Consider the following 22,973-nt stretch of genomic DNA (forward strand, 5'->3'; position numbering starts at 1 on the left):
ATTATTTGTACAATATCATGCTATGACTTCAAAACAATATTAATATGCTGGAATATTTGAAAACTGATGCTTTTGAGTCACACATATCCAAATTGGTATCTATGGGTTTTCATGGACAGTAGGTTTGTTCGTTATAGCTCACAAAGTAAAGAGATGAGGCGAGGAGCTCCGGTTCATATCCTGTGTAACTACGGTTCAACAAAACAGTTCAAATATGAATAAAAGGGAGTTGAAATGGCACGGTTTCATCAACAAATGCATTTTTATATGCGTTTTGCATTTGTTAACACTATTGGGTTGGTTTAGTGCTGGATTTGGTGTAAAATGATTCAGCATTAACATTTAGTGATATTTAAATTCTGAATCAGGAAAAAAACATACCTGTAGAAACTTAATAAAAACACAGCAATGCGTACCTATATCAATGTAATAAAAACTTGCCAGCATTCATGTATTGAACCTATGTTTTAGCGCCACAGAGGTACTTATCTTTATGAGACATATATATATATATATATATTTCATTTTTACTTGTAAAAAACATATTTTTTTGTTTGTTTTGTTTCACAAAATATTTACTGCTCACTTATTGCCTTTAAATGTTACTCCTCTCTTGTCTGTTAGGTGTTTGTTGACTGAAACCTTTGAAACTGCTACACCGAATAATTAATTCTACAGATGTCATCTAAAATTCTAATTAGATGAGCAGATCACTCAGGTACATAAACTGCATGACCCCAAAACTTCATAATATTTCCAAGTCAATGAGAATTAGAGAGGTTGACAGAGCATCTGGATGAGGGAAAACAAGGTGGGGTTCGCATCTGTCTCCACCCAGTAGTCTCAAGCAAGCTGTCACCACACCATGACAGATGATAGAGACACCTGGGCCTGTTACCCCGCTGCGTGCACGAGGCTTATATACCTCCGAGGTTAAACAGAGTGTGTGAGTGGATTGCAAAGTTGAGAACAACTGCACGGTTGTGTGAGGAGGACATGCATACATTGTGGGTGTCTGACTCTTCCAGCCTCGAAAAGACACACACTTACTCATTCTGCTCCCCACTGCAATCAGTGATCCCATTTAACAAGGTTTATTGGGCTGCATAAACAAGTGAAGGTCTCGCTCACTGAAAAAAAATACTAGCCTAACATCTGGCTGGCTCTTTCCCAAACGCCAGGGGACAACCCATTCACTTTGATATCCCAATTAGCATCTTTTCAGGCCCTTTTTAAGTTCCTTGAACCGAGCGAAATGCTGTCAAACTGCTTCCTTTCCAAACTGAATATTCAACTAGCGTCAGTGAAAATCAGAGCCATAGCAAACAACTAATATGTTTTAATACAAAAAATCCCCAAAACCACAGGGAGGTTAGAAGACTTGATCCCTAAAGACTAAAAACAAACTGAGAAAACAATTTGATGGCAATTATTTCACACAGAATGTGGAAATAAATATGAAAGATGCTGCGCAGCAGGATGGAAAGAACACACTGTCTCAAAATTTTCATGGCATCTTCAAAACGCGTCACTCTTGAAAAGGATGCCAAGGGTCTGTGCCAGTACCCACACTTGTTGTCTTGGCCAGACCTTTTTATCGCTCAATTAGAAGCAACACTTACCAAATTGTGGCTGTTACATAGGGACTACTTAACATACGTTTAAGTTTATTTTAAATCACAAAGCATTAAAAATCTTAAGTTTGTAAAACTTTTTCACATTTTTAGATCTCTATAAGTGTATGCTTACACTTGTAGTTCAGCTGTCTTGTACAACAAATGATTCATTGTTGTTCTCATAAAGTCAACCATAAACCATAAAGACAAAAAAACCATAAAGACAAAAAAAACATAAAGACAAAAAAACATTCATAATTTCTTTGCACATCCTGAGTTCTGTGTGTTCCTGGGCCAACATATTTTGGAACAACATTTTAATCCAAAAATCTTATTTTGACCATATCTCTACAACTAAACCTAACCTTACCCATGATTAATGCCTAAAATCAGAAGAAATGATTGATGAATGACACTGCTGTACAAGCACCAAACACTGATTGCTAGCCTAAACTTCACAAAAACTAACTGGTTCTTCAAATCTGATTGGCTAATCACAATGATGTTCCAGGGTCAACGTAGATGTTGACCCAGGAACGCGTCAAACTCTGCAAAATCATGTTCTGTGGACAGCTTTTGCTATGTGTATTTTGGGAACTCAACAGGCATCCAAAGCTGCTGTGTTTTGGGTTAAATATCTACATTGACTCTAATGGGCAACATTGTTCTTATGATGATGCAGGTAAGCATTTTGATATGTTTTGGGGTTATATCTTGTGACATCACAACTTGTTTTTGGTTTGTTTCGATATGTTTGGTCCATGTTGCATTAATATAGGTTATCAGTCGTACCTCACTAGAGCTTGTTTGAGAGTGGACAGAGACCCCTGGAAAAGAAGGATGGCGGTACACTTGTTCAGATGGCAGCAAGCCTACCAACTGCAAACTCCTTAAGTGCGTCCAAAAAAAACATTTAAAGATGCTGAACTTATATTACATTAAGTGGTGAGATTCTGCGAAAGACGTGATAAAAGAGTGTGACATCCATCTAGCGTGTGTTGTTTACATAGAGAACAATTAAAACAGCTCATTGTGATCTAGTCAATTCATTTTCAGCCACATGGAACAGGTCAGAGAAAAGGGATAGGTTTTTGGACTTAAGTACTAATGAAGATAAACAGACCAAGACTAAGGCATCATATGTTTACCACACAAACTAAATCAAGTCTTTAACAGCCGGTATCATGGTGAGTTAGACACAGTAATTTGTTATTCTAGATAAAATTCATCTGTCTTATGAGACGGCCGTCTTATCCAAGGCTGTTAGCGAAATCTCAAGAGCAAGATGACAAGATCTGGGCTCTAAATATGCCAATGAACATGGGCCAAAAAAAATTATTAACTTTCACAACGCCAACAGCAGATTTTCTCTTATAAGCACCAGAGATTACCCTTACTCAGCAGTGTTTACCAGGGACTAGCTTACCTTTAAAGGGGAAAAGGTACTCTGTGTGGACAAATGATCACAGTATATCAGGTCATGGCAAAGTATTGCCCCATCACTTGTTGAAAATGCTGCCATTTTTTGTTTTGTCAGCACATATTCTGACCCTGAGCAGGGCACAGCGGGCCAGACCCCTCCGTCACTCCCATCCACATAGTCCCGCTCCTCTCTCACGGGCTTCTGAAGCCCCCAAGGAATGTGACACTGACACACATGATTCACCGTATGGGTTAATGTCAGCTGCCAACACACATAGCACACCGCAATGAATCAGAGCTATATTTCATCCCACTCAGCTATGAAGGGCTTGAAGGTATCTCCACTCTCACTGGGCTGCGTATGAATATATATGAGACCCCTCATGGCTCCTCTTGTCAAGTTTGTCACAGATATATTTATCAAGGTGTGATAAAGTGGAGGAATACACATCATGTCTGGGAGTTATCCCTCACCCCCACCCTTCAGACTGTATGAGTCTGCATGATAAAAGGCTCAAGTTTTCAGGAATCAGCTATTGATTCGGCTATTTATTTCTGCCTGTCTGTGTTTCCATTAAATACATAAAATGCATCTTCTCGGTTAGGAAAAGTAATACAATATAAATAATATGCTTATATATACTAAAGTGCTACATAACAAGCTGTAAACCAATATATAAGAATAACTGAATTAATCTATTTTAGTTTGAAAGTTTCGCAAAGGGTGCATCTATATATTAAAAAAGTATTGTAAAACAATAATATTGTATTCATTTTACTTATTTTTAATTTAGTCCTGTGATTGCTTGGGGCATTACTGATGTCTGATTTGCTGCTCAGTTGTATTTTGGTGATCGTACATTAGAGATATGCTAGGAGACTTAGTGAAAAAATATAAATTTTTAATAATCCATATCAGTTTGTATTTTATGTTTATTTAATATTTTTACATTTAGATTGCTGTGTAACATTCTCTTAAATTTATGTTGTATTAATAATTTAATTAAACTGTTAAATGTAATTTTTACCAAATCTGAAAATGAATATCCATTTTCAGAAGGAACATTGTAATGTTGCATTGCCGAAATTGACTCGTAGCAATTGTTATTTTCTTCATTTTTATAATTTACATAAAAATAATTATCTGCTTATTGCAGGAATTTTTATAGGCCTATCTGTGTGTCTCAATAGGCTTTTTTTATTCTTTACTTTCTCTATAATGCTAAGCTTCTATTTCCCAAATCTTTGTGTTGGGAATAGTTTTGTTTTAAAATACGAGCAAGTTGAAATCTCCACTTAAGATAAAAACCCACAGGCAAAAGCAGAGGAGAGAAAATTGTCCTCCCTCAGGAGGTGAGAAGGAGCTTCTGGGATTCTATGACGGGCCGAGGGGGATTTTACCCAGGTGTTCACCAAGGGGCAAAGCTGGCTCCCAGCTGCCAGCTGTCACTACCAAGTGGGGAACCAAGAGAGAGCCAGTGACCCAAAAACTCCCTCCTTGAGCACAAAGTCTCCTCGTCTCTCCTCTCCCTTTTTGTGTGTCCGTATTAGAACATGTCAATTATAAGAAGCGCAACAGGAACAGTGCTCTTGTCAGAGATGTCCACGTCGTGTACGATCATTTCCACGCGTTTGTGTTTGCGTTAGCATTGCTACTCTCATCGACATGGGAGTAAATCAGAGCTTTGTGAGGCAGTTGAGTGGGAGGCAGCCTCTGTACACAATGGCTGATGATTTTGCTCTGTTCCCTCCTCCGCTGAAGTGCCAGAGCATCCTTCCTCCCCAAAGTGCACCTCTCCAAACATGCAATGATAGCGCTGATTTTAATTACCTCTCATGACTGCCGAGGTTGTGGCTGCCTGACGCGCAGCGGGGAGGATCTTTTGGATTTATCTCTGGAAACACCTGCATGCTTTTGCTCTCTCTCCCTCCTAGACAGATGTGTTCGGTCATCTCCTTTAAGCAATATTTAATGTCTCTGAAGTCTGAATAGGAAATGAAACGGTAATACAAAAAGAGTTCTACCAAAACTAACGCTGCAAAGGTATTTATATACATATAACAATAATTACAGTCTTCTGCCAGCGTGTTATATAAGACATAACAAGTCTACCCCCTTTTTGTCTTCCCTTTTTCTATAAACACCTGCTCAAACAAATTAGCTGGCATGATGAGGTTGTTCTTGGAACGTTATGCCACATGGATGCCCTTCACAAGAGCCTCTGGGGGATGCGTTCGGGACCCTTCACCTCATCAAACCCTGCTGCTGTCTTCAAAACAACAGACGCACAAATGAAAACACTCAGAAATTTTGCAAATGTTTATGACGTGGATTAGCTGAAGTGTTACATAACAAGCAGTAAACCAACATAGGTTGGCACAGTGGCAAATATTTTCAGTGTTTTTTATTCAATTATCATGGTGTATGAGTCGCATTTGAGCAAACATAGAGCGAAAATAGTAATATTGTCAGATATTAATACTAATTAAAAAACCTGTTTCTATTTTGCTATATTCTAAAATTTAATTTTTTGTGAGGGCAAACTTTAATTAACAGAAAGTTAAACAGAACAGCATTTATTTTAAATGAATATATCTGTTTATATGTTTACACATTACAAATGTATTTCATTCAAAAAAAATCCTTCTGACTCCAAACTTTTGAAGTGCAGTGTATCAACATCGTCTCAGATGAAATTCTGTAAATAAAGCTAGAAACATAAACCAACTATTGGAATAAATTAAATTATTGTACCATACAGAAGCAATAAATTATCGTAAAAGCACATAAGATTTTATTTTGGAAGAATCTGATGAGAAATGTTACTAGTGATTGCTGACTTTAGTTTTATTGAGGTCTTTTTCTCAAGAAAAACAAAAAATAGCCTTCAGTTAATTCTCATTGCTGCTTATAGAGAAACAACTGATTTATTACAGTAAAACAAAAATACATTTCTTTCTTTTCTACAGGGAACTCCACTCACCCCATTAAAAGATATGTGGGTGAAAGTAAATGAAATGTCAAAAAAATAAGAAAAAAAAAGCCATGTCATTCTTTGAAGTGGAATGATTTAAATTTTCCCTCCCAGGGCTTACAAAGTCAAAACCTAACAATCAAATTCATGTATGTGTTGAAGCTCACAGCATTGTGTCCCCTGAAGGCCAGTGTTTGAGCAAAATGAACTGGATTTACAATGATTGGCTGGGCATAGCAGTCTGAGGTGAAACCGGAGGATTGAAAGACTGCTCGGGGGCCGCTGAGGAGCAGATAATAAATGGCAGACAAGTAGGTGACCATCAGTCACTCCTTTCTTTTGAGAAAATTAGAGTTTGATGTGATAGCAGAGAGCCAAATGTTCCTGTGCTCAGGGGTAACAGAAGAGAGCACATCACCGCAGACGTATCACGAGTTTATACTATCTGTAAGTATGAGTGAGAAACCTGACTAAACCCAGAGAGTGGGTGGAGTATTTTTTATTTATTTTTTATTTTTTTGCTTTAGGTAGATCATATATTCATGAGTTATACCACAGGCCAAGACTGCCCCAAGCAAATAATATTGACCTTTTGAGAAAAAGGGAGGTAGAGAGAAAAATATTACTCCTTTTATTTAGCCTTTACCAAAAGAAATGAATGACACCAAGGTGAAGTGCTAATAAAGGTATTTGGGGTAAATATTAAAGACATTTAAATGTGGCCAGGGCTGTTTGGCTGCAATAGTTTAGCAAATTATTGTGCTCATGCACTTATAATCCAATAATGGCTGCATTAGTACACTTAATTGGGAGCATCCAACAGAAACTTGCCAATAAGGGTACTACACCTTTAAATGTGTTTAAATGGATTTGCACACACATAAACACTAGTTGCATAAGCAGCTCTAATTCTGAGTGATTTACCCAGGGGTTCTTTAGTGTATCAGTCGAACACATTTGTAATTTATCAGATCACAGCGCACAAGAGGGAATAAAACTATTCTCATTTATGTTCTATATTTTACTTATGCCTCAAAAACACAATAAGCCTAAGCCTGAGTAAATCTCCATACTGCAGAGCCATGCAGAAGAATAAATAGTGCACAGATGCTTTCTGAAAATAAACATTTGCTGGCGTTGGTTGACTTAGCTTTCTTATCACGACAGTGATTCAGTTCCACATATGAACAGGGATTGTTGAGCTAAAATTACCGTAATGTTCTCAAAACAATATTAGAGTTAGGGACTCATTGTTTCTCTAAGTGCAACAGTTTTGGAACAGATTAGCATTTTGATCAAGTAAAAAATGGAGATGAATTCTCTTCATCTGTAAATATCCCACAAAATTAAGAAGCCCGTTCCTATGTGGGCCTGTTTTGCTAATAGTGTGTCCTATGATTGACAAAGAACTATAATAAAACCATAAGTGCTATAATAAAAACAGCTGTCATTTGTTCAGACTGAACATATTAAGATGACAGACACGTCAGCAGTCTATCTGCATCTGCTGGTATAATGCTACAAGCAGCAAAAAACAAATAACAAACAAAAAAAACCTGAAGTCTCTAGTGCAAGTGAAAGAAGTATTTGTAAATATAGACCGCCATCTGGTGGTCATAAATCATATCTTTAAAAGTGAAGGTCTACATTAATAAACAGGTCTGGTTATTATTGTAAAAATGTATTATAGTAGTTCTAAATAGGCTATAATGAAAGTTTTTTTTCATAATTTACAAAATGATTACAAATAGAATTTAAATGCAATTATTATTACACTACATAGCATTTATACAAATCATAAATTTTGTAAGATGGCTGTAAATTTCAAATCAAAAAGCTTGGGCTGATAATTGCCTATTGTTTGTGTGTGTGTGTGTGTGTGTGTGTGTGTGTGTGTGTGTGTGTGTGTGTGTGTGTGTGTGTGTGTGTGTGTGTGTGTGTAAATATGTACAAAGCTATATATATATATAGCTTTGATGAATAAGGTAAAGATGTATATTATGTACTTGCATAAAAGTACAATGTACTTATTGTGGTCATATTGTATTGCAAAACACTCGTGCTGTTAATGAGGTGGGATATGGGTATGGTTAACGTGCAAGGGATGGGTTAACATGTAATATGTACATATAAATGTAATGACAAAAAATTATTATATATGGGTATTTTAACAAATATAAATTAGTAGTTAAGGCCACCTAATATAAAGTGGGACCTTACATACATATTTATTTTTAATGTAAGGTCTATTGATCTTTTAAAATTCCATATAATGTAAATTCACAAAGAAATTAGTTTCAAGCAACCTGAAAACGATCAGCGCATTTACAAGCATACAGTCTGGGTTTTAAGTTTATATTTGTTGTCTTGTATTAATAATTTTAGTAGGATTGCCAGCTTCAGAAAATGAAAATGCGGGACGATCGTCGCCGGGGTAAAATCCCGAGGCTGCTGATAACGTCATTTGCGCGGCTGTCAAGCTACGGACGGATTTGTCGTTGACGAGTGTACAGACGAAACATGGCGGAGGATGGCGCAGCCTTCTTGAACAGTTATGTTCAGGATTTCTGATTCAGCCTATACTGTGTGAGGGTTGCCGTGACTGAATGATAACGGGTATCGGTGATCGTTCTCGTGTGGACTGCTGCTGTTGCGTCACTCAGGAAACGGGACAAGGGACACATAAATTAAACCCAAAATACTGGACGTCCTGGCTAATACGGGACGAATGACAAGCCTAATACTTAAGCATGTTAAGCATTGTTTTATTATCTCGCAATCCACGTTGACCTCCCGCAATTGGCAGCGTCTGCGCATGCGCACTCGTAGCCCCTCCTAGTAACGTCTTTATTCTTTGCCCCTGCGCTTTCTGCGGAAACCCCTTGAGTGCGCGTGCGGTCGTTAGGTTGTTTTCGCAACCCTGTGCAGTAGTCAGCACGATCAAAGTGCGCTTTAGACATCTGTTTTGGCCATCAGAGTTGAGGACGGGGCGACTGGATTACCGCGGCAGTATTTTGATAAAAGGAGAACCGTTGTGCTTGATCATTTTGTTTTAGCGTTTTCTAATGGTTTTGCTGTAGTCTTTTGTTTTTGTACGTGTGATGGACGCCATTTTAGGTTGATCACACTTACTAGCTGCTAGCCACATTGTTTCAGGCCTTGCTTCAAACGACGTCGGTTTGTGTTTTGTTGAGATTTGGACTACACCGAACAAACATTTCGGAGGGACTTCGAATCGGACTTTGGGGAGACATATTTGACCGGACTCTACGCGTTCACCCATACGGACACTGTTTGAACTGTATATTTCTTTATCAGAGTTGGACCTTACGGACAGCTCGCGGCTAACCGCCATATGGTCCTGGGACATTGAGAAACAGCAGGAGTGTTTCTGGCTTCTGCCAGGAAATTCCGTGGACTAAAAGTCACTTGCGTCTTTAAGATTTCGTGTTACACTTGATCACGGTCTCTTTGAACACTTGATATTTTCAGTTCGCAGTTATTCACGTGAGGCAGAATCCACACGACCCTCCTTAGTGGTGACTCTTGATTTAAAAGAGTGTTGAGATGATGAGCAAACATGGCTATTATTCTTAAACTGTTAAGCTGATAAACTGACATTGAGTAAAGGTTGATCGCTGGGAGAGCCCAGGCGGTCGTGCGAATTGTAGTTGAGTTTGGTTGTGTGTGGTGGTGTCTGACCACAAGGATTGTTTAAACATGTCTTGTGTCCATTACAAATTTTCTTCTAAACTTAACTACGACACGGTGACCTTTGATGGCCTTCATATCACGCTCAGTGATTTGAAACGCCAGATCATGGGGCGAGAAAAGCTGAAGGCCGCGGATTGCGACCTGCAAATCACCAACGCTCAAACTAAAGAAGGTAAGCTGGACGAATTCGTTTTAAATACACCGTTTTAATGGTTCTGTGAGTCAACGATGAAGCTAAAACGGTTTCGTGGTGTGAAGGAGCACGTGTTTAAGTTTTAGTAAAGGATTTTATCGGCGCTAACGTTTGCTAACAAGACCTAGCTAGGCCAAAGCCTGACAGCCACCAGCCTTGCCATTGTATTCAGACGTTGAGTTTGTTTGCAAAGCATACATGTGATAATGTTAATTTAATGCGAACGTACGTGGTTACGATGTGTTCTTGCCTTTCCTACCCTTGTATATAGTCAATGAATGGAAAAATGTGCCACGTTGATTAATGTTGTTGCCACTGCTTTCGTGTGTTTTCAGAATACACCGATGATGGAGCCCTTATACCTAAAAACTCGTCTGTCATCATCAGACGAATCCCTATTGGAGGGCTGAAGTCGACAAGCAAAACATTTGTCATGTAAGTACAATAGTACCTCAATTTACTGTTAACATCTGCTCTGTTTTTATGTTTGTAATGTATGCTCAAAGCTGAGCCTCTAGTTCTGGTAAAACAACCCTGCAACTAAAATTGGTCATTTGATCATTCAAAATTGTATTATGCATTTTTTACGCTGCGTTATTGACTAAGAATGCTTTGTCTACTGTAGCTGGCACATCTTATTTGCGTTGCTTTGTTTGAGCTTAATCTGATTGGGCAAGGCTTAAGTCATTTGAGTTGTCTAATCTGTCACAAATGGTTTATATTTGTATTATAGAAAGTATTTGAGTTGTTTTCAATATTACTAATTTTAGTTTACTGAGAAATTGAATGGATATTTTTCAACTGACATTAGTATTGGATAAATGTTTTGATAGAAAACTGTAGGATGTTTGAATGTTAAATTGCAGTGAAATGATCAATCTGTGATTTTGGGTAGGGGGGGTAATTTTAATTGGAAGTTAACCTCTCTTTTTGTTGTTTTTTTTGCAGCGATCGATCTGAACCAAGTGGATCTTCAAAAGCAGTATGTAAAAACACACTCATTTCCTTGTCTCATTACACACATTTTCAAATTCCTCAGCAGTTGCTTTGTCTCGAAATCATTTAGGGAACTTTCCTCATGCTCCTCAATGTTGTCTTTGAAACCTGTTTGAAGATAACAAAGTTTTGTCGAGCTGAATGTTTATATTGTGTTATTCGCTAAAGCTGTTGCATTGATTTTCATGTTTTTATACAATTTCCAGTGTGTACAGAAGTCTGTGCGCATGCTAATACACTGTGTTTCACATTGAATAAGTTCTCTACAAATATGAATTCTGTTGTACAGTGTAGTGTAAGATCATATTGATCTATATAATTTTTGAACATGGCCAATGTTCAGTTTGTTTGTCCTTAAAGTGACACATCTGTAAAAAGCTGTCTGTTTTTTGTTTTTAAATAAAAAAATACATTGTGTTATTTATTAATTTCACCTTGTATCATACAGCTTCAGTGTCTGACTACTCATGTTTACTCGATTTCTATTGTAAGAAACAGTGTAATTTAGTTGAGTGTGCGTGAGATTATTTTTATTTTTTGGTGTGTGTGTATTATCTAAAACATGAGCCTTGGACTAACTGAACACGTGATTTGTGCTTTTAAAAAATATATATATACTGGCTATTTGTTTTTAACTTGGCTCAGTGTGTTTAGGCTATTGGCAAGAGATAAGAGATAATCAAATGAAACTTGGCTCATGCAGTTTTAGTGATTTAATTGTCATTAAAGGAAAAACAAATTATTTTTAGTAACATGACTTGATTTCAATTCCCCGTTCTAGTTAAAACGGTACATAAAATTGGGTCCTGTTAATTCTTTCTAATTTAAGTATCTTGATTTAATATGTATTTGTACATATTAGCAAGTGGTAATTGTTGTGTAAATTGTCTTGACCCAGTTTCCTAACTATAATATTTGATGAGAGAATGAGAGTTTTAAGTATCGCTACTGTTTGGACAAATTTATTATAGCCATATTTAAGAATTGTTCTCTTACTTTGCTGTAGCTTATTTTTGCAAAAGCGGTAGACGAAAGAGAGCGTATGGACAGCTTTTGGTGAAATTCCTGACCAACTCAACACTTGTGTAGTATACAATACGTCTTATTTTGGACTATAGTGAGATTTTGTATTTTTAGTGATAATTGGTAAAAAAAAAAGTCTCAGTGATTCTCGAGCATATTTGTAACATGAGGTTGTAGTTTCAGCTAATACGTGTCATTCTGATATGGTGTATTACACTAAAAGTATCAGTTGTCATTTGTCCTAACAAAACTAAACTCTTTTTTTCCAACACTTTTTTTGTTGTTGTTGTTTTTGAACGTTGTACTTTAATGCCCCACAGCAATCTGCCTTTTCATATTTAATCATGTGACTTTTTTGTACTTGTTTTCTATTTGATGTCTTATTTAAAGATGTTTGCTAAACAGCTCCTGGGATCACTCATGTAAAAGCTGAACATATACTATGCTATAATGCTTTACTATTTATTTACATAATTATTCACTTTTGGTATAGCACTTGTAGTTTGCTTGTCTCCCATGTACTTGTGTGATGTTGAGACCCAAACTACCTATAAAAGCAGTGACCCACTATGAGGCACAAACTGTAGGACAGTTTTGAAAAATTCTAGTGGAACAGTTTTTAAATGAGTATTTCATATTCTATATGGCCTGTTGTATTATAGTTATTTTCTCATGAATAAATTGCATTTTTATGATTTACTGCAAGGTTTTACAATAAAACATCAGTTATTAATTCGCTCAAATCTTTCTTAAGGCCCTGTGTGTTCACTCTCCATAGGTTTTCTTGGTTTTGGACATCTTTCTTAGTAATTGGCTCAACCTGTGAAACCTAACAATGATGCTATATTTCTTCCTCCAGATTTTGAGTTAAAGCTAAGAAATATTCAGTAATTGGTATTGACCTTAAGATAAAATGTAAATGTCTAATTTACAGCTTAGAGTTCACGTTTTTAAACTCAAAGTTTAATGTGTCCGTTAGGAATTAGACTACTTTTAAGTATAGTCAATTGTTTGTTCACGTTGAAGATTCATTTGTCCAATTTCTCTCTGTTGGGCATGATAGAGTTGTGCCTTGTCATAGTGGTGAAACCCCTCTTTGTTTTAATGTTTTTTTTCCAATGACAGATTGATGATTCTTCATCCATTTCACTGGCCCTGCTTTCAAAGGTATTTTAAACTCTGCAACTACTTGATACACTCCACTCTACTATTTCTGAATTCAGTGTTATGGATTTGGCAAGCCATAATATAGCCACAAGTGAGCGATTTATTTAGTCTAAAATCTTGTGGTTTGTCATATCCAGCTTATGTTTGTGTGCAATAGTCACTGTAATATGTTTTGCATCTTTATCAATAGCAATACTGAGTGTTTTTCTCTTTTTTTTTCTTTTTTTTTGGTAAATGTAATATCTAGAGTTGTTGCTGATGTGCTTGTGTATTGTATAATTGTTGATACTTTTGTGAAAGCCTTGTCCTGTAAAGAGTAAGCTCACCGCCTTTTTATCAGTGTGAAGTGGAGTACCATTTAAACTTGTCCACATAAGTGCAAGACTTTTTTTCTCTTTTTTTTTTTTTTTTTTTTTTTTTTTTTATTTTTTTTTTAAACGCTCACTGAAAAATTAAGCATTCTGGAATCCTGTTGTAATCTTTCGTGTTTAGTTTTTCCTCACTCTGAGGATGAAAACCTGCAGAACACACTGATGTTTTTTTTTTCTCTCTTCTAACTGGTCTTTAAATACAAAAACAGCATTATGTATCGTACATTGGTTCATTTATATTGCTAATAGTTTTGTCTGTGATGTCAGAATTCTTCACAATATAGTGTAATTCTGGTACATTTAAAATTTAATTTTCAGGTTGATACCCAACAACTATTACATTTGTTCTATGTACATGTCTTATGCGATGAATGCATTGCATTTGTTAGTAAAAAATCGCCTCTGTATATCGGACACATGGCCAAAAAGATACATTGCAATAAAATTTATCAAATGGCAAAAAACCTCTTAGACCATTGGCGATGCATGTGTATAATTGGAATTAAGCCATGCACGTGAGTTTGTCTTTCAATTATGAATTTTATATTTCTGCTCTCTTGCTGAGGTTAATATAAAAAGTTTGCCCCATTTTTCTTTAAGGCCTGAGTTGGTACTGTTGATGATGTAGTATTTTTCAAGATCTCACACTGGAGGCAAGAAGCTGCTTCTTACAGGACAAGGTTTCAGTAAAATTTCTTGGCTCACTTGAACATTCCAACATTGATTTTTATGTGAAAACATTATTGCCTGTTAAACAGACAGCCAATCTTGCTGAAACAAATGCATCAGAGGAAGACAAAATAAAAGCAATGATGTCTCAGTCCAACCATGACTATGACCCAATCCAGTAAGTATGCAGTTCAAGACGTTGACTCGTTTAAATTACCCTTGTTGTCAATTCTAATGCACATCTCTATTTATTAGTTATGCAAAGAAGCTTGTTGGTCCACCTCCCCCAAATTACACATGCTTTCGTTGTGGAAAAACTGGACACTATATCCGAAACTGTCCAACAAATGGGGTAATTGGGTTTTCATTACCACAGCTGCTTTTATGTGAATTTTTTTTTTAATTTGGCTACATGTTTTTAACATTAGTATGCTTTAGTCAAAAGAAATGTAACCTTGAATGTCAACTGTGCATTAGCAGGATCGAAGTTTTGAAGCTCCTCAACGGATAAAGAAAAGTACAGGAATTCCTCGGAGTTTCATGGTGGAGGTTGATGATCCAAACAGAAAGGGAGTCATGCTGACTAACAGTGGGATATATGCCATTCCTACTATTGATGCGTGAGTATATTGGCCTTGCTGTAGGTGATTGGGTTGCAGTATCATATTTTTCAGCTTTTGCATTTTTTCAGAGCCACAATGGGTAGTGGCCTCAACATGTCAATTGTGCTAATAATATTGTGCTTTCTGATGATATTTGTGTTTAGTGAGGCCTATGCTATTGGGAAGAAAGAAAAGCCACCGTTCCTGCCCCAAAATCAGTCTTCATCCTCCGAGGAAGAAGATCCGGTACCCGATGAGCTGCTCTGTTTGATCTGCAAGGATCTTATGACAGATGCTGTAGTTATCCCCTGCTGTGGAAATAGCTACTGTGACGAGTGTAAGTGTCTATGCAAACAAAAACAAAAAGTTTGACCTTTTAAATCTTACAGTCTTTTGGCCACAGGTATTCGAACATGTTTGCTGGAGTCTGATGAACATGTTTGCCCAACCTGCAAACAATCTGATGTGTCTCCTGATGCACTGATCGCAAACAAATTCTTGCGCCAAGTAAGAAACCCCCTTATCTTAATTTTATTTTGTTCTTGTTAAACAGCAGTGTTTTCACTAAGTTTATAGTAGAACATTAAGACAACATATTCTTTCCAACCCAGGCGGTGAACAATTTTAGGAATGAAACTGGATATACCAAGAGGATTCGAAAAGCTGCAGCTGCTCATCAAGCAGCTGCACAAGGAGCCCAAACACAGGCTCCTGCCCAGCGGCCACCTATGAGACTGGCAACCTCACGCCAGCAGGACCCTCTAATGGCCAATATTCCAAGCTCAGCAGCTGATAGCACCCCTCCCCAGAGCACACCTGCCCCTTTATCTCCTGTTAGCACTCATCAGCCTTCCAGCACCCCACCTTCTTCTAGCAGCTCTACAGTAAACAGTAGCAGTGCACCTGCAGCATCAAACTATAGCCCTGTGGTGAACTCTCCTCAGCACTCTACTAAGCAGGATGACCCTCCACCATCCAAGTAAGTCATTTTCCTCCATTTCTAGATTCCACTGGTTGAACATGGTAAAACATGGGGTACTGGCTTTAGATTTGTCTTATGGAGTCATTGTTGCCTCCCAGGGAACCAGAGGTCCCAGCATCTACTGTTGTGCCATCAACAGACGCCACTGCCCCAACAACTTCTATTCCAATGGTAGTAATCTTTTTTTTTTTTTTTTTTTTTTTTTTTTTTTTTTTTTTGTATTTTGTTTAATTTAAGAGAATTACAAATACTAATAAAGCAATAACATATGGACAAGATTAGTTGAGATTAAATATGGATACTGTTTGTTGCTTAGGGATACCATGTCCCAGTAATTGGAAAGCCGAATATGCCTCAGCAGCACCACATGCATAGATCAGGTAAGATAATATCAGCACAATTTCAGGTGCTTTTTCTTTAGACTTGGCCATTGTTAATATTGAAGGGTTTTATTTATTTATTTTTAGGGCAGGCAAGGGCAGGTGGACCAAGGCCATCTGGAAGTCGTCCTGCATGGGATCCGTAAGTATCCAGACGTGTATTATGAAAAGAATGCAGTTTCATCCATAGGTTCCTCCAAAGTTTCTTCAGATTCTTCACTCTTGTTTATTTGTCCTATAAGGTCCTCAAGTAGAGGGAGACCTCCTAGTGAACGACCACCAAGAACACAGCCTCCTCCAGTACAAAACCTTCCTCCTGTAGTCCCTCAAGTGTATGTGTCTCCTGCTCTTTTTCCTCCTCCACCACATCCTATGCCTCAGCCACCTGGTGGTGTTCCACAGCAGTATCCCATACAGTATCCTACAGGACAGCAGCCTCCCCCTCCCTACAACATTCCACCACCTGTATTTCCACCTGTCCCACCAAATGTGACTGCCCCATGGGTGCCTCCTGGTGCACAGCCACCTATAGCCAACCCCATCTCTACAATGCCAGCAACACCTTTTCTATCCAAGGAGGAGTTTTACCGTCAGCAGCGTAGGCTGAAAGAAGAGTAAGTAGATCTAACACTTAGTGATTTTTGTCAACATCATAATTTGTTTGAGTTCCTTTTAAACTAAATTAAAAAATTGTGTGCAGTATCATTGTTTTTTTCCAACTCATAATGTATGTTGTAATGAATTACCGAGGTTTAACTGCAAAGTCTTATTTTCTTCCTGTCTTTTGTTAAATAGTTCCCAATGTCGATTCGTTACCAGGGAGAAGAAGTCCAAACTTGAGGAATTTACTAATGACTTTGCCAAAGAGCTTTTGGAGTACAGAAAGATCCAGAAGGAGAGAAGGCGATCTTACTCTAGGTTTGGAAAATGGACAGGTGTCCACCACCAAGATGTCATTTTTGAGGGGCAACTTTTGCCATCATCTAAACTGTCTCTCTTCTTCTGCAGGTCAAAATCTCCTTATAGGGATTCCTCCTACAGTGGCTCATCATATTCATATTCCAAGTCCCGCTCTAGGTCCAGATCACCACGCTCCTACTCTCGGTCAGTTTCCCGATCTCGGTCAAGATCCCACTCACGCTCCCGTTCTCGATCACGCTCCTACTCTCGCTCACCATACTCCCGCAGGGGCCGAGGTCGAAGCCGTAGCTATCGATCTAGGTCACGCACTCCAACATACCATCGCTCCCGCAGTAGGTCACCATCATATAGGGGTCGGGAGATAAGTGGAATGGGAAGTGGGATCTATCGTTCCCGCTCTAGATCCCCACTATATAGGAATCACAGTCCCAACAAGAAACTTCCACCCCCATCTCAAATCGAGGGTGAGCGCAAATATGCAGGAAGGTACAGAGAGCTACCTCCGTATGATCCTAAGGAATATTATGGCCGCAACATAGACCAAAGTGACCCCTATGAGAGAGAGCGATATCGAGAGTGGGAAAGAGAGTACAGGGAGTGGTACGATAAATACTTCAAGAGCTACAACAACCCACCAAGTAGTCAAATGCGAGGCCGTGCTCCAGGCAACAGAGACCAATATACCCCTGAGCGTTTTGCACCTCCTAGACCAAGAGAAAACTCTCCTTATAGCAGAGGACGTCGGGAGGATTATCCGCCACCACCTCAGAGCCACGGCGTCCCATCAAGAAGCAGAGGTGGCATGACATACCAAGAGAAGTGTGCTGAGAAGTATGGACACCTTCATGTTAACACCACTGGAGCAGGAAGAGGGCTTAACAAAGAGTTTTTGAAACCTGTTAAGGACCGAGAACCTGGTGGTAGCACTGCTGCAGACCCTAAGTCTATGAAGCATAAAAAACATCGCAAAAAGAAGAGAGAAGATGGTGACCCCTTCAGTCACTCTGACTCTATGGATGAATCCAGGAAAGATGACCGTAAAGAGGATTCTATGCTGATGAATTCAAGTCGTGATGATGCCACACCTGTCAGGGATGAACCCATGGATAGCTCTACTGTGCCCTACAAAACTACTCCTGTGAAGGAGAAGAAAGAGAAGTCAAAAAGCAAAACGGACAAAGTTAAAAGAAAGTCTGAAAACAGTGGGCAGAAGAAGGAAGCATCGGGAAAGATGTCAAAACCTGCTAGAGAGAAAGAATCTGATGTGCCACGAGACAAAGTGGCTCCCACCGAACCAGCCATTAAGAGGGTCAAAGACGAACCATCCCACAAATCTGAACCAAGCAAACCTCAATCTTCAGAGTCCAAACTCATGCTCCCACGCAAGCTGATGCAGTCCAGGCCCATCAAACACCATCAGGAAGTAAAGCCCATTAAAGATGAGCTCAAAAGCAAGAAAGAATTGGTAAAAGACCCTGTAAAGCCAGATAAAATTCCTATTAAAGATGCCAAGTTCCCCAAAAAAGAGCCAGAGAAGCCTGTGAAAACTGAGGAAAAGATGCCTGCAAAGACAGTTGATACTAAACAAGACAAAAAGAAACGAAAAGATGACAAGCCCCCTGCAAAAGACCTAGATGTTCCTCCACTAAAAGTAGCAAAAATAGAAGTTGAAGTAGCTAAAAGCTCTCCAAAACTTAAACCTAGACTGGATAGCGAAAAGCCAGTTGAAAAGGAGAAAGTAGCTATTCCATCTCTGATGGACATTAAACCAGAGCCTATAAGAAAGATTAAAATCAACAGGGAAATTGGCAAAAGAATATCTAGCATTGATCGACCACTTTCAGCTGAGGACTCTCCTCATGTCATGGGAAAGGGCAGATTGGACAAGTCTAGAGGAAAATTGAGGAGGAAGGTTCATGCTCCTGATGGGTCAGGGTCCATATTGGTTGATTACACCAGGTGAGATGATTTTAAATAAAAGTACTTTGCAACTTGTATTTTCTTTTAATCTGTACTATCAACTTATTCATATTTATTGTGTTTGATAGCACCAGTTCTACAGGTGGAAGCCCCATCAAAAAGTATGAAGACAAGCTTGACCTAAAGAAGACTGTGGTGAAGACCCTGGAGGAATATACCAATGACAGCTCCACCCCTGCTGAGGATGAAATTGTCATGATCCAGGTACCCCGTTCCAAGTGGGAGAAGGAGGACTATGACTCGGAGGACGATGAGTCCAAGGCTGCCAACAGAACAAGCAGCATCAACACATCCAGCTCTGCTCCTTCAGGAGAGAGCACTGCACTGAAATCAGCTGGCAAGGAGTCTCCAAATGCTGATAAAGCTCCACCAATCTCCAAAGAGGCAGAAGTAAAACCTTGCAAGGACTCCACATCTGGTGATAAGGAGAAAGATGCTGACAAAGAAAAAGACAGAGAGCGAGAACGAGACCGAGGGAAAGAAAAAGACCGCAATAGCACTGCAGACCGTGAGGCAACTGACAAAAGAAAACCTAGTGTACCTAACCAGGAAAGAGAGCGTGCGCAGGAGAAGGGCAGTGACCATGGCAGTGAACGAAGCTCTTCTTCCCAGTCCTCCAGAGATAGACAAGCTGACAGGCCTGAACCTACCTCTAGAAAACCAGCAGGAAGGGAGACCACTACAGGCGTCCCCAGTAGAAAAACAGAGCATAGAGATGATACAAGAGACCATTTAGGCACTAGATCAAAAGAAGAAAGAAATCCAATTAGGAGGAGATCATCACTCTCCCGGCCCCAAAGGATAAAGGACTTGCACACAGACTCTGGAAGAAAGTCTCTCGAAGCATCTCAGGAGTCACAAAGTCCAAGTAGGAATAAAAGAGCATCATCGCAGAATGCCCCAGAGCCAAAACGAACAGGGCTGGATGACCACAAAGGAGACTGGCCGTGCAGTAAGGAAAGCCATGGTTCTAGGCATTCTGATGTACGTAACGCAAAAGACCGGGAACACAGGACTCCTCATAGAGCTTTGACTCCAGAGCCTAGGACTGATGCCGAGAAAGGTGGCGCGTATGGCGACCACATCAAAATCCCATCAGCGCGGTCCACGAGACTGTCTTCAGATTTAGCACGGGAAACAGACGAGGCTGCGTTTGTCCCTGATTACAGCGAAAGCGACAGCGAGACCTCAGACATTGAGAGCAAAACGGAGCAGAGAGGGCGAGACAGGGACAGCAGCGGCAGCCAGAGTCCAAGCCCATCTGGCAGCCACGGACACAGCAGCAGCCCCAGCTCTCCCGGCAGTCAAGACAGCAAAAAGAAGAAAAAGGACAAAAAGGAGAAGAAGGAAAAGAAGAAACACAAGAAGCACAAAAAACACAAAAAGCATAAGAAACATACGAGCAATGAGTCTGAATCAGAGCTCAAAGGACAGAAACACAAACATAAGAAAAAGAAGTCTAAAAAGAGCAAGGACAAAGACAAAGATGACAAAGATGAGAGCGAGAGAGACGAACACAAGGCAAAAGTATCTGTTTAATTCATTTTAGGTTTAACCATTTGTTTGATTTATGCATCTTTAAGCAGCATTGGGAAAAATAAAAAATACTGTTCTGCAGAGAAGTTTAATTAATGTTCAGATTGCATTGTTTTCGGGATTTGTTTTTGTTTTTCTTCAATGGTTAACTTTTTTTTTTTTTTGGACCACGCTAACCTCTCCCATCAGTGCTAGAGAGTAGTTACTTAAATGATACATTTTATTTTATTTTGGGTTCTGAGTTTTCAAAAATTTTTGGTTCTCATTTAAAACTGTTGCAGATTACATCATGGTTTTGCGTTAAGGCAACTGTAGAGGAAGCACTTTAGAAATGTGAATGTGACTGCAGATTTGCAAAATTTGCAAAGGATTGCAAAAGCCCTTTTGTACCTCATCTCTTGTACGTTTAATTTGGAGAGAGACACATCATTATGACAGTATGATAATATTGTTACAGAGGTAACAGAGTGGCATCCAGCCATTGGGGGCAAGCTGATTTACAAAGTGTATGTTTTTGCACTGTGAATATTTCCTCTACTCTTTCGTTTTATTCTAATTCACCTTCATAAGAGTAATTTAAATTATCTGCTGAAATGGAATTGCATATGTTTTGAGGGTAATAAATTTTTTTCAGGAAATATAAACGGTCTCTGTTGTTTATTTTCATGCCTTGGTAATAAAAAATACTTCGGAACCATAGCTGACTCTTTCTAGTTCTTCATTGTACATCAAATTCATCAGTACCAATGTTTCTGTTAGTCTTTAGGTTTAATATTTAATTGTAAGTGGTTGGGTTTTTTTTTTTTTTTTTTTTTTTTTTTTTTTTTTTTTTTTACAATGCTATACCATCTGAGGCATATTCTTTTTTTGAATCTTTAACGATTCAAGCTGATTTGACTATTCTTGCAAATGTGGCTGTTTCTTTTAAAACCTTTCTATTGCCAAGACCAATTAACTTTAAGTGCCTTACTGTACCTAAACTTTAATTTGTAAGAAAAAGTCTGGCGTGAGGTGTAATAGGTTTTTTTTGTTCGTTTTTGTAGTTACTTGGCTATTTGACTTAACAATTTCAAAATTTGAGACCAGGAAAACAAGTTCTACACAAAAGAAGTGCATCTTCTCAATTTCTGTGAGGCTTCTTCAGACAGGCCTGTATTAGAGGGAATGTCATCATTCTAATTATTTCCTGAAATAATCTGTATTAAAATATAAAGGTTAAACGTTGTCAAAGAGTGGAATACAATGCCAGCTAGCACTATTAAAGTACATACCTTGGATACCAGGGTCAGTGTCCTTTGAATTACAGAAACGACCTTATCCTACATTGATTTTAGTAGATCCACGCATTTCTTTCAATAAGCCGACAAGTGTTCTCTGGAATGAAAACTTTTTCCTGTTTAATACCAACAACTAGCTGTTACACAGCTGCTACAGCCTACTGATTAAGCAACGACCGATTCTAAACAGGAATAGAAAGTAAAACAATTAAAAATAGAAAATGTAACAAGTTATTAAACCATTACCAGCATAAAATATCATTAAGATCTATAGATTTCTGTAACCTTTATGTAAAATACCCATTGAACTGTAAACATAATGGTTGCGTTTCCTTTGTCAGACACTTGAAGTCATATATTTGTATTCATAAAAAAAAAAAAAAAAACGACATGCAACAAGCCTAGTTTGTCTGTATTGGAGAGTTGCATTTACTATTACTGCAGCATTTAATATAGGCCTACGCCCACTAGAATGTTTAGTGATGTTAAATGTAGTAAAAAACAGTTTGTTTAAGGCTTACCTCGAAATAAATAAACAAAACAGTTCCCACTGGATGAATTATTTTAACCCAGATGGTAAATAAATTTGATGACACCGTTCCTCATCGTTCCTACGGAGCAGTTCCCCCTCACCCCGTTTCCTTTATACTACATGACCACAAGAGGGCGTTCAACGTTATTTATCCAGGAAACTGGATGAATATGAAATCACTGAAACAGCATCTCGAGAAGTTCAGAGTGCAAAGTCAAGTATTTAAGGTTATTTAAGGTTTTTTTTATTTGCCCTATAAATATTCAAGGCAAAAGGTGCGTTCTGAGTTAGCCGAATTAATGAAGCAAAGGTGGCGCTCTACAGGTTGACAACAACAGAGCCATATTGATGTTATTATTGACTTATGTTTTATTATTGATTCTTCTTTGATGCCTGCGCTCTCTCGTATAAGGCCAGTTATCCAAAATCCAAAATACTTCCTGAAGAACTGCAACATTTTAAATGCAAAAGACTAAACATTTTATATTTCAGCAAATCGTCATGTGACCCTGGACCACAAAACCAATCATAAGTAGCACGGGTATATTTTGAAGCAATAGCGAAAAATACATTGTATGGGTCAAAATAATTAACATTTTGAAATTCATTTTATTGTA

At 38.4% G+C, this 22,973-nt stretch overlaps 1 protein-coding gene across 2 annotated transcripts; it reads left to right on the forward strand.

Annotated features, from left to right (window-relative positions):
• Positions 1-8,862: 8,862 nt before the first annotated feature.
• On the forward strand, positions 8,863-21,191 carry rbbp6 (retinoblastoma binding protein 6). 2 transcript variants are annotated; one of them, XM_043235967.1, is made up of 17 exons: positions 8,863-9,899; positions 10,256-10,355; positions 10,869-10,902; positions 13,065-13,106; positions 14,236-14,324; positions 14,402-14,498; positions 14,624-14,766; positions 14,913-15,085; positions 15,152-15,255; positions 15,360-15,727; positions 15,829-15,901; positions 16,047-16,110; positions 16,198-16,252; positions 16,353-16,724; positions 16,906-17,028; positions 17,119-18,990; positions 19,080-21,191. In XM_043235967.1, the coding sequence occupies exons 1-17, from the start codon at positions 9,734-9,736 to the stop codon at positions 20,548-20,550; spliced, it is 5,346 nt and encodes a 1,781-aa protein (XP_043091902.1). In that variant the 5' UTR covers positions 8,863-9,733; the 3' UTR covers positions 20,551-21,191. The 2 variants fall into 2 exon arrangements, with proteins under 2 accessions (XP_043091902.1, XP_043091903.1); XM_043235968.1 differs by having other exon boundaries at positions 14,627-14,766.
• The last annotated feature ends 1,782 nt before the right edge of the window (positions 21,192-22,973 follow it).

Source organism: Puntigrus tetrazona, chromosome 3 (assembly GCF_018831695.1).
Source record: "Puntigrus tetrazona isolate hp1 chromosome 3, ASM1883169v1, whole genome shotgun sequence".
In the NCBI taxonomy this organism is placed as follows: Eukaryota; Metazoa; Chordata; class Actinopteri; order Cypriniformes; family Cyprinidae; genus Puntigrus; species Puntigrus tetrazona.

Excerpts from the sequence above, each read along its gene's own strand:
- rbbp6 (XM_043235967.1), top strand. The coding sequence starts at position 9,734 with ATGTCTTGTGTCCATTACAAATTTTCTTCTAAACTTAACTACGACACG. Across the intron at positions 14,325-14,401 it reads CATGACTATGACCCAATCCA|TTATGCAAAGAAGCTTGTTG; the intron begins GTAAGTATGCAG and ends TCTATTTATTAG. Across the intron at positions 18,991-19,079 it reads ATATTGGTTGATTACACCAG|CACCAGTTCTACAGGTGGAA; the intron begins GTGAGATGATTT and ends TGTGTTTGATAG.